General features: G+C 41.9%; 1 protein-coding gene across 30 annotated transcripts in view; it reads right to left on the bottom strand.

Moving 5' to 3' along the window:
- The window catches only part of PRRC2C (proline rich coiled-coil 2C), a 121,733-nt gene that overhangs the window by 55,840 nt on the left and 49,687 nt on the right, over positions 1–16,206 (bottom strand). For 25 of the 30 annotated variants that reach the window (XM_065554667.1, XM_008162853.4, XM_008162850.4 and 22 more), the window contains 9 exons: positions 15,501–16,107; positions 14,245–14,417; positions 13,224–13,470; positions 10,742–10,955; positions 7,431–9,776; positions 5,783–5,991; positions 4,873–5,027; positions 3,766–4,108; positions 3,149–3,234 (listed from right to left, as the gene is read on the bottom strand). In XM_065554667.1, the coding sequence (XP_065410739.1) occupies positions 3,149–3,234; positions 3,766–4,108; positions 4,873–5,027; positions 5,783–5,991; positions 7,431–9,776; positions 10,742–10,955; positions 13,224–13,470; positions 14,245–14,417; positions 15,501–16,107 (4,380 nt within the window). The remainder of the gene's footprint in view (positions 1–3,148; positions 3,235–3,765; positions 4,109–4,872; positions 5,028–5,782; positions 5,992–7,430; positions 9,777–10,741; positions 10,956–13,223; positions 13,471–14,244; positions 14,418–15,500; positions 16,108–16,206) is intronic. The other 5 variants (XM_065554673.1, XM_042858040.2, XM_042858044.2 and 2 more) reach the window with 1 other exon arrangement.

The following is a 16,206-nucleotide window of genomic DNA, read 5'->3' as shown; positions in this document are numbered from 1 at the left end:
TAATTTTTTTTTCAATTTTCAAATACTTGTGTAATTTAAAAAAGTAAAGTTAAAAATGCATTTTGCAACAAGTAAGTATACAGTAACTCCTCACTTAACGTTGTAGTTATCTTCCTGAAAACTGCGACTTTAAGCGAAATGATGTTAAGCGAATCCAATTTCTCCATAAGAATCAACGTAAATGAGGGGGTTAGGTTCCAGGGAAATTTTTTTCACCAGACAAAAGATTTTTTTTTTTTAAATAAATATGTGTGTGTGTGTGTGTGTACACAAAAAGAAGAACAGGAGGACTTGTGGCACCTTAGAGACTAACAAATTTATTAGAGCATAAGCTTTCGTGGACTACAGCCCACTTCTTCGGATGCATATAGAATGGAACATATATTGAGGAGATATATATACACACATACAGAGAGCATAAACAGGTGGGAGTTGTCTTACCACCTCTGAGAGGCCAATTAATTAAGAGAAAAAAAAACTTTTGAAGTGATAATCAAGCTAGCCGAGTACAGACAGACAGTTAGATAACAAGTGTGAGAATACTTACAAGGAGAAATAGATTCAATGTTTGTAATGTGTACACAGTATAAGTTTTAAACAAACAATTTAATACTGGTATATAGTGATGATGATTGTGAAGCTTGGTTGAGGTGGAGGAGTCAGGGGGTGGGATATTTCCCTTATTGCTAAATGATTAACTAGCAATTGGCTGAGCCCTCAAGTGTTAACTCTCTCTCTACACAAGGCAGCAGGAATGAGGGAGATATGTGCATTTCCCCTAAGTACACTGCCTTGTTAATTAGATCAGCTTGCTGTTAGGCAGCTGCTGCAAGTTCCCTCCCTCCCGAGTCCTGGTCTGTCCCCCCTGCTCTATGGAAGATGGGGTAAACGGGGTGCAGGAGCAGGGGGACACTGACATTAGCCCCCCTCTTCCTCTGCCCCACCCCCAAGCAAACAGGAGTCTCGGGGAGCAGCTCCAAGGCAGAGGGCAGGAGCAGCACATGGCAGTGGGGGGAGGGACTCAGCTGAACTGCAGGCAGCTGCTGCACAGGGAACTTAGGGAAATGGGGAGCTGATAGGGGGCTGTTGGTCCACACTGGTTCCAAGCCCCCACCATCTAGCTGCAAGGGGCTGGTCTTCCTGCAAGCAGTAGACAAAGCAGGTGGCTGCCAAACGACGTTAGAAGGGAGCATTACAGAATTTTAAACGAGCATGTTCCCTAATTGATCAGCAACATAACAAAACAATGTTAACTGGGACGACTTTAAGTGAGGCGTTACTGTACATTAGTTTCTGAGAGTTGAATCTTAAAGCATTTGCTAAACTAACAAGTTAACTGCTGCAAGTTTATTGGTTTAAGTTTTATAATTCTAAACAATGAAGTTTACAAGTTTTTCTAATTACTAACACACTCTCAATAAGAATTTTTGCTGTAACTGCTCTCAGTAAGAAATTAGATAATGCCCTGGTCTACACTGGCGGTGGGGGGATAGATCTAAGTTACGCAACTTCAGCTACATCGACGTACTTAGATCGACTTACTGTGGTGTCACTGCGGTGAGTCGACTGCTGCGCTCCCCCGTCGACTCTGCCTGCACCTCTCACAGCGCTGGAGTACAGGAGTCGACAGGAGAGCGCTCGGGGGTCGATTTATCACGTCTACACTAGACGCGATAAATCAATTCCCGCTGGATCGATCGCTGCCTGCCGATCCTGCGGGTAGTGTAGACACACCCAATCTATATTATTCAGTAATTATATCTAGCTAAAGAAAAATAATACACAGTTTGAAAACGCTGGATAATTGTAGAATCTCCTTGGCAAAGGGTCCCCTGGATCTTTGCAAACAACTCTTCTTAGACCTGACAACACTGCTTTCAAGGTATTTGTCCATAAAGGGTAACATATAAGGCCTCTGTTGAAAGCTTGCAACTTACTGATGTTCATAATCATGGCATGGTATGTGTACAGATAATATCGGAGGAATAATGTAACTATACTGAAATTTATGCCCTTATGGTCTTAAGGTTAAAAGGAGTCACCTTGGAGTAATGTTACTTGGTGACGGCCTATTCATGCAGGATTGGATTACCACTCCTCCAAACTTAGCCAGTGATGTGATGCAAGGCTCAATGATCTAATAGTGCCCCATCATAGAACAGACAATAGAAAACCATCACAGGCAACTTCAAACAATCAAAACCACTTGGAGATGAAAAAGCAACATTATAACAGACCGTGGATTGCCCTGCCTATGAATAAAGACAAAAGACTGTTTCAGTATAAAAGAGTGGGGAGAGGCACTCTGGATCCAGTCACTGAGGGGACATCTTGTAGAATGGGGATATTTTTCATGAAAGATTGGCTCTTGGAAGTCAGCCAGCTCTACAACAGATGGAACTTTGGGAGAGAGGGGGACCTATTTTATTAAATAGGAAAGTGTAGGTCCCAGTTCATGTTTTATGATTTTGTTTTTTGTATTATAACCATTTGTTTCCACCACTGTCTTATTTCTAGTGGAACCTCTATTCTTTCTTAAATAAACCTTTTATTTCATTATAAGTGTTCTGTACAGTGCTCTCTGCAGTGATTTAAGTAAAACTGGTAACTGGAGTACAGAGGATTTCTGTGGGTAACTGCTTTCAGGGTCTGGATATCACATGGGAGCACTTCAAGGGAACGTGGAGACTAGGGAGCACCTGCTGTTAATCTGCAAGGAAAGGACAGGGCTGGCATAGCCCAGAGAAGAGGAGAGGGCTGCTAGTGGTAAGGAGCTAAACACCCAGTTACTACAAATTTTTAATGGAGATATCCTATCTCCTAGAACTGGAAGGGACCTTGAAAGGTCATCGAGTCCAGCCCCCTGACTTCACTAGCAGGACCAAGTACTGATTTTGCCCCAAATCCCTAAGTGGCCCCCTCAAGGATTGAACTCACAACCCTGGGTTTAGCAGGCCAATGCTCAAACCACTGAGCTATCCCTCCCCCAAGACTCCCTCACTCTGAAGGCAGGGGGCAACAAGGTGACTCCCAGTCCTGGGTACTTTGAGAACTGCCACAATAATCTTATTTCATTTGTCCCACCATCTGCAAGATACAAATTGAGTTATCTTCAGATGTTCTTGATTGTTTTTAGTTTTATCCTTACCTCTGGAGATGTAGCTGATCCAAATGATGTCAAAGGCTTATTCCATGCACTGACTGAAGGGGGTTGTGGTGGACTAATGGGTCCCACTAAAAGTCCAGAGAATACAGTGGAGTCAAAACTACAATTAATCCATGGTTATTTAGATTCATAAGTACACAACTGAATGGACAATGAAACCACAGCTACTTCATTTCACAGCGTGTTTGATTCTAGAACTTCATTTCAGCTTTTAACAGTAAGTCCCTTATTAAGTCAACCTCGTTTGGCCTATTTAGCATATTTGGAAACATGCATAAATTTGACAAAGAAACCCATGTTTGAGACCAATGGCAGTTACTTGTACACTGGGAATACAGAATGTGGTGACTGCAGCAAAGAAGTTACTCAACATTTTATAGAAGAGCTCTCTCATCTCAGGGAACCTGGGAGACTATCGCTCAGCAGTCTTGCAGAACATTTCATAGCAGCATATTCTCTGTGCCATATGAGAACTATACCTGCAGGCCAGGATGTTTGAGACCTCCAGAAACATCTCTCACCAACCCAAACCCTCCAACCACAATGTTTCTCTTCTATCCCTCCCAGGCAAAAAGAAAAAGTCAAAAGATGCCACTTACATTTCTTGGAGATGTCATTAACAACAGTTGTTGATGCCACTTTATTTTCCCATAATTCAGCCCCTAGAGCAGGATGGGACTGTGCATTCTGCAGAGCTTTGCCTGTTGCTGTATATTCTGTGCCGCTTGTTCCTCCGGTTGTCTGGTTTTGAGGCTGAACTGAAGCCTGTGGCTGGCTTGGAGTCTGCGATGCACTCTGAGGCTGTACCTGTACTTGTGCCTGAGCTTGTACTTGCTGTGCTGCTGCTGCTGCCGCGTGCTGTTGCTGCTTTTTTGCAAACCTGGGAGGAAGCTTGGAATTCTGACCTCTTCCTTTTTCACCTGAACTCTTTTTGGTCCAAACCTAAGAATAAAATTGACATTACAGAAGGCTAAGCCATTTAGAAAGTCTGTATTTTTCTGTCAGTTGTAGAGTATGGGAAAAGGACAAAGCAGGAATCTTGAATATTTTTTTCTAATGTACTAACCATTTGAATAATGAAAAAGTTAAACATATCCCATGTTTTTGGCCAAGAAATTTTCATACAGAATTGTGACACAAAGGCAATAGCCAAGGGTGGCTCTATGTTTTTTGCCGCCCCAAGCCTGGCAGTCGGGCGGCCTCTGGCAGCACACGGATTCGGCGGTGTTTATGCGGCTGCGGGACTGGCAGATCTCCCGCAGGCATGCCGCCGAAGGCTGCCTTACTGCTGCCCTCACGGCAACCGGCACGCCGCCCACCGCGGCTTCCCGCCCCAAGCACGCGCTTGCGCCTGGAGCCGCCCCAGCAATAGCATAACAAAGCATTTTTACTGTAAGCCCAAAAGCAAGCTTTTAAGTTAGTTACAGTAGCTGACATATTAACTTTGAAATACCCAAATTACAGTGGCAATGGGTATTGAAAAAGTAAGAGGCACAAGAGGAGAAACATAAGGGGAGGCAAGATGACCTGCATAACTAAGGCTAAACAATTTCAATTAAAAATTAACTAGATACTGCAATTTGAATGGTGAAAAACAGCTGTGTGGAAACAGATTTTGCACTGTTGCATAGTCCTTTACAAAAAAAATTTGCAAGTGTGTAACTGCTTGTAACAGGTGCAAAGGATGACATTCTTGATCAACATACCTGCACTGTTTGTTCTTCCTTCTTTCTGCGCTCCTCATCTTGCAAACGTTTTTGTTGTTTCTTTGACACCACTTCAGTAAAGCCATCATCATTCAAGTTAGACGGAAAGTCTTCAATTACTGTCACTTCAGGATGGTCATCAATGATCACAACACCTGCAGATGAGCCAAAAATGTACATTTTTTCCTTCCATTTCAACAGTTTCAGACCCAATATTAAGAATTCTGGAATAAAAACAAATTCCACTTGCACTGCATAGCTTCATACAATTGCAGCCAAAGATGACCATCCTAGTAATGTTCAAGTTTCCTCACGCAGACCATCCTTTTGCTGGTGGACTTCAAGAAAAAGGATTTAATACAGAAGCCTTCAATTAATGGCTCTTGAAAGAGAGACGATACTTTGTACAAAAAAGTTCCATAAAACAAAGAGCTAAAGAAAAACAGTGAGTAGTTTAAATAGAAAAATGATGCATTCTGGACACTAACTGCAAACCTGTCGGTGTTATTTATTGAGTTTACAACAGTAACATCCTCTCCCGTTTTCCACGTGCAAAGAGATACAAAATACCTGATGCCAACATCAGGTGTTCAATGATAGCTTGAAAAAAGTTACAGGAATGAGACTGTACAAAAGAAGTGTCCCTCTTAAAATAGGTAATAACTATTTTACGTACATATACACAAATTTAAAATTTTATTACCCAATTTTAAAAGGGACACATCCCACAGGACTGATTCATTGCTGCACAGGGGGCAGTGTCTGAATATTGGGATATAAACAGCCTTTAAAAAATATGCACCAACTTTTCTTCTTTCCACAGTTCCCGAATATATCTAATTCCAGAAGGAGGAACGCTAATGCATTAATAGGTTTTTTTTGGTTACCACAAGTTTCCACCAACACATACTTGCATAGTTGTTGAGGTCAAATTGGGATAGAGCATCCACCTTCTCCTTGGGTTTCTTTGGACCTGGTTTGGGCTCATCCCTCTTTTTGCCACTGGCATCCTTGGAGGTCTTTTGCATTACAGCATTACCACCACCTTCTTCTTGATGCAAGGAATTACTGATGGTGGGATCGATAGCAGTCATGCTTCCTGCTTGGTCTTCAAATGGCCTACATCAGACAAAATTATAGACAGAACTAGCCACCATCCCCAGAGTACCCTCAGAAACAGCAAAACCACATCTGTATGCAGATCACATTACCGCGTTAAAAGCATCTACTGTGCATCATCATTAGCCGGCTAAGATGTGTGGCTACTGCTTTATTAGTTCCCCACTGAGGCTGCACCTATTAGTGATGCTTACAGATTTGGAACACAGACCAGTCAAAAAGTCAACACGCACAGTAGACGCTTTAGCCATATAGGTGTAAGCATCACTAATAGGTGCAGTCTCAATAGGAAACTAATAAAGCAGTAGCCATACAGCTTAGCCAGCTAATAATGATGCACAGCAGACCCTTTAACCATACTGAGAAGGTACAACATTTTCATTTCAACTGCCATTCTTTCACCACACTGAATAAGTGAATGACCCATATCCACCCCAAATGTGAAGCTAAAGCCTCCACTGAAAAGTTGCTGTGTAACATACCATAGAAATTTGTAGACTTTGCAATATATGCTCCATATTTAATTGGGTTTGGTATTTGCAGCATGGACTTATTGATATGTTAGTAACTACTGCAGCCAGTTGCAGGCCAGTGGAAAAACTACAGAATTCTGCCTTTTTGTTGTTGAACACTGGAAACTCTGCAAGTATTATATAAAAGCTTTTTCAAAGTTTTATAACGGAAGGACCAACAGCTTAGAATATTCAGAAAAAGTTTTCAAGACAGGACATTGCTAAAGTAGCCAAGTCTTCAATGGGAGTTCAGCAGCCCACTACATAGCATTCCCTAACCTGGTGCAGAAGATGCTGTCAAACCATCATGCAGTTGCTACAAGGCATGAGAAACCAATCCCAGAGACGAAGGGCAGGCTTCAATCAGATCAGCATGTAAAGGTAAGCATAACAATTTCATTTCTAATACTGAGCAACATGCCCAAGTGGAGCTGAAAAACCCTCCTTAACTGGAGAGTACATACTTCATTTAGTTAATTGATTTTCTACTAGAAATTGAGATGGGGGTCCTGATGGGATAAATACAGTGAAAGGATTAACGCAATAGACTGTAGAGTTGTGATTTAAATCAACTGGATTATGTTTAATGCTAAGTTTCATGGGGATGAATGTAGTTTACACCTGTGACAGAGTTGGCATTTTTCTGCCAGGGTATTTTAATATGGTACACTGATACTGGAAAGCTCTGTTCTTTTCCCCTCCACTCTCACAGGCTTGAAGTGATTAAGATGAAAGCTTCCTTTCTGTACAAAAGGCCCAAAACAAAAGCCCAGCATTGTGGAGCCATCTAACACTATCCTCCACTGACCATGGTCAGATTATGAATGGCTATGCAATCTGCAACAGGAAATTAGTGAATGTTAGAGCCTTTTGTGTTTGCACAGTAACTATATATTGTGGGTGCTACTGGAAACAAAAGACGCTTACCCTCGTTTCCCACTTCTTAATGGAGGACCACTCCGCCTTTCACTCCTAGGCCCTGAGAAATTCCTTCCAGCCTTTGGTGGCCCACTGTTGCCACGGCGATTCTGGCGATCTATTCCAGGCCGCTGACTAGAGAAACTTCGCTTAGATATTTCTCTCTTTGGAGCTACGGCATTTTCTCCTGCTTTGGCAACTATCTGTGTGGTCACATCTGCTATTTTTTTTTCATCCCTCTCTCGCCTCTCATTGAAGTCACTACTTTCTGAGGCAGTTTCCCATTCTTCATTTGCCTGGTCTGAAGAATTTTGATTGGACAAATCTGGTGTCTTACTCCCCGAAATATCCAAAGCAGTGCTGGATGCTTCATTAACTGCATTAACAACTGTAGCACTTGTCGATGAGCTAGTTGCTGCTTCATTTATTTTTGATGCAGCTTCCCTTTCTTTTAGACGTCTAAAGCGTGGTGGTTTATCTTGCCTTGGTGGTCGTGCAGGCCTTTGCCTTCGAGGCCTCTCTCTAGTTGGATCAAACTTCCTCTCAAATTTTGGAGGTCTCTTATCAATGGGCACAGGACCATAGTGTTCATGTCTTCTTGGTGGCTCCTCCTCTTCTGGTTTAATGATCTCTGTTTGCCTTGGATTCCACTGACTGTCTCTATAGCCTGGCCTCCTTAACATAGATGGTCTTGGTGGGCGCCCACCTGGATCCCTACCACCACGTCTATACATTCCCCCTCTGCCACGTCTTGAAGGTTCTCCTTTAGGAAGGAATCCTGGTTTTGGTTTATTCTCTTCGTCCCTGATATAAGTTTTCTCTAGGGATCTATTGTCAACTCTAACATTGTTTTCAGGTTTGAAAGACAGCAGAGGCTTTGGAGGTTTCTTGCCATCAGCTCTCTCCTCTCTCTTTGGGTGTTTACCTTTGCTTAAACTGTCTTTGTCTGAAAGAAGAGTATCACTAGCACTTTCGTGAACTTCGCTGTCAGAATCAGTTTCTGAACCTCGCTGTCTTCGCCGTTTCGGGACTATTTCAAAATCAGAACTCTCACTACGAGTTTCACTTTCTTCTCTCTGTCTAAGAGGCCCCAAAGGCACATGGTCTGCCCTAGGCTTAGTGTCTCTATAATGTGGACAGTCCCTATTATGGCCTCTACCTCCCCGGCCTCGTCCTCCATAAGAACCTCTGTAGCTGCGACCCCTAGAATAATACTCTCCACGGCCTCTGCCCCTATATCCCTGATCTGGAAACCAGTCTCTATCCCGAGCCTCTTTCCAGTACGTTCTGGGTGGTAAACCAGGTTCTCTCTTTACTGGCCTGGTTTCTAGGCGAGGTTTCTCTACAATATGTTCTTTGCCAACAGCTCTCTCTGGTTGTTTTTCTTCCTTAATTGTGTTAACAGGTTGCTGAACAGGTGGTGGCTGGACTGCAGGTGATGGCTGCTGAACTGTAGGTTGCTGAACAGGTGAAGGTGGCTGGACTGCAGATGAAGGTGGCTGGGCCGCAGGTGAAGGCGGCTGGGCTGCAGATTTAATGGCAGCCTCAAGGTGACTGCTATCTGTACTTTCTGAAATCTGAGCCATATCTTGTGGTATCTTTTTAGCTAAAGAAGCATTGTCTGGCGTGGACTTTTCTGGCTCTGACTGGGGAGGTGACAGCTGTGCCTGCTCCTTCTTTTCTGTCTTTTCAGACTTGCCAGCTTTTTCATTAGCCAGCTTTTCTCCTTCCTTTTCCTTCCTCTGCTCACGTTCTTCCCTCTGCTCACGCTCTTCTTTCATATCTCGAAGAATAGGTTTTTTAATAGGGCCAGATCTTCTTACTGGTCTATCACTACCTTCTTCTCGTCTGCCATAGCCTGGCCTGGGACCCCATCTGGTTTCAGATTTAGGCTTGAAAGGTTTTTCAGATTTTGGCCCCTCTGATGTTCTATTACTCATGAAACCTTCTTTTTTTGGCTTAATCTCTGGTCTTTCTGCTGTCTCAGCATATCTACTACTTACTTTAGGGACATTTGGTATTGTCTCATTCTTTTGCTCTTCTGATTTTAGAGAATGACTTGAACCATGGGAAATGCTTCTCTTCAAAACAGAATGACTCTCTCCTCCGGGTACCAGCTCTTCCTGAGAGCTGTGTGCAATGTTCTCATCAGCTACTTCAAAGCTAACTGCTGGATTAGGCATGTCAGTTTGGAGAGGCTGTACGTCTTCCAAAGTCCTGCTTGGGAATTTTTGTACATCCACCTCACTTGGTTCTCTAAAAAAGTCTGTCTTTTGTTGAGAATCCAACTGGTTGTGTTCTACAGGGTAAGCAGTGGTAACAGCAATTTGTTCTTCTTCCAAATGTGCTTCAGGCCTAAGTGAAGAAGCAATTAAATAAGTTTCTAATGGAACAGTTTAATTTAACCATATTTACAGCTGGATTCTCTAACATCCCTGTAACATGTTAAAGGACTTTTGCCTCATCTACGGAAGTTTTAAGAGGAGGAACAAGGTATCTGTCATGGTGTGAGGGAATCTATTATTGTTAACAGTTAAGTCAAAACTTTGAATGAGCCAGCATATTAGTAAATTATCATCACAAGTACTATTTCAGTTCAATGTAAGTAAAAGTAATTACTGGGGTCACATTTAAGAAAGTGTCAACAGAAGCTCAGAGGCTGACTGAATAAGGATCAAAATAACCATCTGACCATCTTATAAGCAGTTTTATTTCCATAGTTAACTGATTTATCAGTGTGAAGTGGACTACAGCTCTTCAAGGTGGAGACCACATGCAGGGTGTCCTGCCTGATTCCTGAAACATGGGAATATATCACAGTTCCCACTACTTGGTACCTGCAAACCCCCCTCCCCCCCCCCCCCCCCGCCGCCCCCACTAATAACTAAGCCAATCTCCATCTATTGAGGATTAGGATGAGACGTTCATGGGGCCAGATCACTTCATATCCACCTACTATGGGGTTCTTGGGATACTGTCAGGGACAGGATACTAGATTAGATGGTTCAAACCTGTTGTCCAGTATAGCAATTCCAATGCACACACAATTGTTCAGTCACAGAACCTTTGAGTTAGGTATGGACTCTTCCTTGCATCTTCCTTAAAACCATACCTGTCTGCCAGATGCCATAAAGCACAGCTGGTTAAATTTAATCACTCACATGTCCTTAAGTCATCGGTACCTATCTCCTTGGTAGCAACAACTGATCATGATCACTGACTAATTCACAGTTGCAAGTATGGCCTACATACCTAAACAAACATAGGAGTCTGGCTGACATGAGTGGCACATAGAAATACACAAATCAGGCGGGGCTCACCTCAAATCCTCAGGCTCTTCTAGCACTTTAGGAGGAGCATTAGCCTGTTGAGGTTCTGTATGGGGATAAGGATCTGAACCCCACATCATGCGGGGCTCAGACAGTGGTACAGTATGTTCTCTTGCCGATCGAGCAATATGTTCGAATGAATCTGAACCAGTTCCTGACCCTTCCATCTGGTCTCTTCTCATTAATGGTTTGGGAGGCATAATTCCTGTGATTAAGAGATTCAAGTTAAACAGTTGAAATTAATGGCTCAAAATACATTGATTATTGTGACACAGGGCCAGAAAAGGTTACACAACTAGCAGACTAATTGACCCAGAGTCAACCTTTAGAGATATATTAGTAGATAATGTTCATGTTTTGTGTGTTTACATATCTAGTTAGAGGTTGACAATTTAACCAAACAGTTCCTGTCTATTACTGTATTCTGTTATTCAGAGATCAAAAGGAGATATTAACATTGAAATCAAGTGTGAATGTAATATCACAGTCTTAGTTTCTCTGAAGTATGTAACAACTACCTGTAAATGGCAGGAGACAGGCAATTGCCTTATGTTAATCCATGTAGCTAATTACTGGTGATGCTTAGGAAATAGGAGGTTACTTCAAAGACACTATTCTTCACTCAAGGAACACCTGCTGTCAAGAGGCTGACAATAGCCTGCAAAGGGTCTATAAAAACTCTTGGCCCCTGATCCTTTTCATCTTAGATCTGCTTAAGCTTCATCGGGGGAAATTTGAGTTGCAAGACTGAGGTCTCCAGTCCCATCTGGAACACCCTTATATTGGATATTTGGGCATTGGTCTATAACCTGACGAACTGATTCTGGGAAGGACTCTTTCCAACTCTAAAGCTCACCATCTCTACTAGGAAACTGAGGTAAGAACTCTATTCAAGTCTGTATGTATAATAATCTTTTAACCAATACTCTTTCTTCTTTCTTAATAAATTTTAGTTTTAGCTAATAAGAATTGGCTGTAAGCGTGTATTTGGGTAAGATCTGAAATAGACATTAACTTGGCAGGTAATGTGTGCGATCCTTCGCGATTGGTAGAACTTTTTTCATATGATGAATAAGTTCTTCAGAGTAACCAGTAAGGTATTGCAGAAACTGTTTTGTTGCTAGCTTGGGGAATCTAAGTATTAGAATAACTACCAGTTTTGGGGATTGTCTGCCCTAAATGAGCTCTCTCAGCATGGCATCCCTGGAACCCCAGTCACAATTACATAAAAGATAGGATTTGAAGAATTTAAACTCTGGCTATGCTGAAAAAAAATCAGCAGGATGATGAGCAGAGAACTCGTATACTGATGTCCCCTTCTGACAGTTCCCCATCAAGTACAGGGGCCGCAGGAGTCGCTCCCACCATACAGAGCCTTCTGCTCATGTTCTTGCTGCCACTTTTGGGCCTCCTGCCCTAGACATCCTCAACAGCAGCATCTGACAGCCTCTACTATTCCACAACAGCACCAGCATATAGCATGTTATTTAGGTTTGGTTTACATTCAGTTCAGGTTTGGAAAGTATAAGGGCTAGAGTTTCACTTAAAGCTTTGGTTCTGCAGAAATTGATGGGACTTGCCCAGGATAGGCTCCTAATCACCTTGGGCAAGAGGATTTTTCAAACCTTGAATATCAAGAAATTAAGAGGGAAAGAATATTCTTGTTACATTACTTAGAACAGATATTTCTACCTTTGTATTGCTTCCCCAAATTCTCACCCACCCTGTGACTGTCACCCCACTTTCCCTTCTCTTTTCACATGCCAGCTAGCTGGAGAGTCCAGACATTTCTTATCTTTAAATGCTAGCTTCAACAGGAATCAGAGGGGTAGCCGTGTTAGTCTGGATCTGTAAAAAGCAACAGAGGGTCCTGTGGCACCTTTAAGACTAACAGATGTATTGGAGCATAAGCTTTCGTGGGTGAATGCCCACTTCGTCAGACGCATGACAGGGATGCAAATAGCAATAGTGGAGATTAAAAGCATATTCTGTGCTGAGATAACTGGCTGAAAACTTTGAAATTATGGCTGTAATGTTTTATAAGTGCTAGTATTTGATTGCTAGCATGTGAAAACTATGTATCCTAGCACTGTACACTTCTGAAAAGTCTTACCTGCATTGCTCACATTTTCCACAAACGTGGGTCAAAAATGAGATGGGTGGCCAATAGTGGTGAGGCTTATAGCAAAGTTTTTAACACAAACATAACCAGTCACTACCATATCACTGCAATATAGTAGCAAACTATGTTTTTATTTTATAATCATGTATGGGAATGCAGTAAGATACAAGTATAGTGCACCATTTTTCTAATGAGATTGCCTGATCTGATATTTATACAGAAAGAGAATTTAGTACTTATGTACTGGCTTGATGTTTCCAGTCAGTGGACAAACAGTGGGTTAGGGAAAGAATCTTCTACTGTTCAAAAATACTGCGAGAACGCTCACTGAGAATGCAGGCTGGGTTTTACCTGGATGCATAGGAGACATATCAATAGTAGGCCTTCCTGACATCATTCGTGGGTCCATGTAAGGCTGCATCATAAGCCACCGTGGATCAAAGCCCATAGAAGCTAAATGCTGAGGATGTGGCTGCATGGGCTGGTAAAGGGGTCTATGCTGGGGAGGAGGGACAGGACCACTGGAAGGTTGTGATGGAGCAGACTGTGGAAGCACCCCTTGCTGCTGCTGCTGCCACTGTTGCTGTTTCATCTGTTCCTACAATGTACAGATATGCAACATTAAAAGAAGGCTCATTCATAATATGAAGTGACTTGCATGCCATTCAAATAATCCTTGGAAACTAGCCATAAGAGCCAGTTATCTCCAGAAAAGGGTCTATCAGACTGCAGAATTAGATAACTTAAGGACAAGGCACAATAATCCAGAATGTGTCAAATGCATGAGGATAAACTGGAGTAAAAATATTAAGGGGGAAAACAGGAAATAGAACAAATAAAATTGAAACACCCTCACCCCCAAATTAGCTACAAAGTCTGCATGGTTTTCAGTGAGAAGCAGGGCAGGGCAATCTGTACTGTAATACAGAAATTTTGCAGGATATCTTTCAGGCAAGTTATTTTATAGATTTAATACTCAAAGGTATCAACATGTATGAATCCTTTAGGAAATATTGATTAACATCACATTCTACAATCCCAACATTCTGCAAATACAGATCAATGGTCTACACCCAGCATCTGGTGTAAAAAAAACCCACTACATTTTAACAACGCTTTTATTTTTGGCTCAATTGGACATCTTGCCTTCATAGAAAAAGGGAAATAAACTGCCTCTATAGAAGTATCCCTGCCAGTACTGCAGACAACAATACAAGACTGAAAACATTCTAGTATCTTTATGAAAGATATCACCCGGTAATGAATTTCATCTCCAGTGTGAGGATTAGGAGTCCCAAGATCAGACCTGTACTCCATTACTCAGTGGTAAATAAGCCCTTTATTTTTTGATGCTAATAGATTGGTTGCTTACCTGTTGCCTCTGAAATCTTGGTGGCAGCGACTTCTGAAACTGTTTAGAGTAGCCTGAGGAAACAGCAGGTCTAGGCTGAGACCCTGAATCTGGCTCACTTTCATGAGCCACCTGTGAACTCTCTTTTTCATTCCGACTACTGTCTTGTCTGGTAAAAATTGGCTGTCCCTCTGCTATAAAAATATTCAAAGTTAGTTTGCACCTACCACATGTATTATAGGTCATAAGCTCGTCTTCACTTTCACATTAATCTGCTGCCTATCAGACAGTCAGTCTATCCTAACTTTAAAAAGATATGGCTTTCTAAAGTGAAAACATCCTGAATATTTATCAATTTATTCTTTTAGTGTTCTGCTAGGCTAATTCTATTAATGAAAAACAAAAAGGTTACAGTGGAGAAATGAAAATTAGTCACTGGAGACCACAGATCAATAGCTACTAATTCATCTCACATATGGAGTATATTCTATTGTTTACCTAAGTAAACTGTGTAGCTAACCGCATTGCTGTTTATGTTGTAAAATTAATATATAAATAGGATTGCTATGCAGACAAGTTTATGCTGACTTACAACTCAAGTTTTGAATTGCCTGACTTATTTTGATTGTGTAACCTATAGGCTGATTTACAATAATTTTGCACTTAAAAAAAAAATTGCCTGTGCTTAAGTAAGAGCTGGTATGTAAATAGTCCCAATTAGGTGCTGAAGAAGACCAAAATAAATGGTGGAAACTAGTGGATGCTCTCAGCACCTGAGGGTATGGGAGGATAAAGACAAAGAAGAGAATTAGGTGCTTAAGCTCACAATTTACTACACGTAATGGATGAAGTTTAAATGTGTGCTTGTAGCAGCTTTTTTTGGAGGGGGGGGGGAGGGGGAACTGTTCTGCAAGGCTGGATTAACAGAATAGTAACATCACAAAAACATCTGTTTACTTATACTATGCTGCCTGTATCTTGGCAAGACTGATGTCTTTTCCTCTTCTTTAAGAAGAAAGCTTAGATTTTGCAGAATGCAGCAAAAATTGCAATGTGTGGGATTCACAATTTTTTCATGAATAACTCATTTTCCTGCTGAAGTACAGCATTCAGGTCTGGGTCCTGAATCAATTAGTGATTTGGGGTTGCAATGTGCCCATGGCAATATGTGTTGCATATGATCAAAGATAACTGTACAAATTAAAAATCCTGAATTATATTAATCCCAGTGGTTCCTTATTTTTTAAAAAGAACAGCCTATAACAATTCATACAAACCTTTCTCTTCCTTATTACTGCTGTTTTCACTTTCTTCTTGTTTTTCTATTACAGGTGCTAGCACTGGTTCTTGAGGCTCAGGCTTCTCAGGCTCTGGTTTCTCTTCTGTTTTCTCTTTCTCCTCCTTTTCTCTCTCTTCTCTCTCCTTCTCCTGTTCCTTTGCTTTCTCCTCCTTTTCTCTCTCTTCTCTCTCCTTCTCCTGTTCCTTTGCTTTCTCCTCCTTTTCTCTCTCTTCTCTCTCCTTCTCCTGTTCCCTCTCCTTTTCTTTTTCCCTTTCCCTCTCCCTCTCCCTCTCCCTCTCCTTCTCTCTCTCCCTCTCCTTCTCTCTCTCCCTCTCCCTCTCCTTCAGAGGGTCTTCCCGGGATGGTTTGGTCACGCAGCCAAATTTCTCATTTAACCGTTTTAGCTTCTCGGCACAAGCTGCTTTTCTTTGTTCTTCCATTCTTCGCTCCTCCTCCTCTCGCCGCTTACGGGCTCTCTCCACTGCTGCTGAAATTTCTGCTTGTTGTCTTCGTCTCTGCTTCCAAATTTCATCTTCATCTGGTACCAGTTTAGGGGGTAAGGGGCCCTGTCTTCCAGGTCCTGCCTGGCGATCTGGAGGTGGAGGCTGTAACATTAATATAAGTAATGTAGTACATATCAAGCAAACCTTTAGTATTCAAATCATCTGGCTATATGTAACAATATGCAGTAATCCGTATTTGAC

The sequence above is a fragment of the Chrysemys picta genome, chromosome 8 (genome assembly GCF_011386835.1).
Source record: "Chrysemys picta bellii isolate R12L10 chromosome 8, ASM1138683v2, whole genome shotgun sequence".
NCBI classification, from domain to species: Eukaryota; Metazoa; Chordata; order Testudines; family Emydidae; genus Chrysemys; species Chrysemys picta.
The sequence above is the reverse complement of the archived record's forward strand: the minus strand, read 5'-3'. Positions and strand labels throughout refer to the sequence as shown.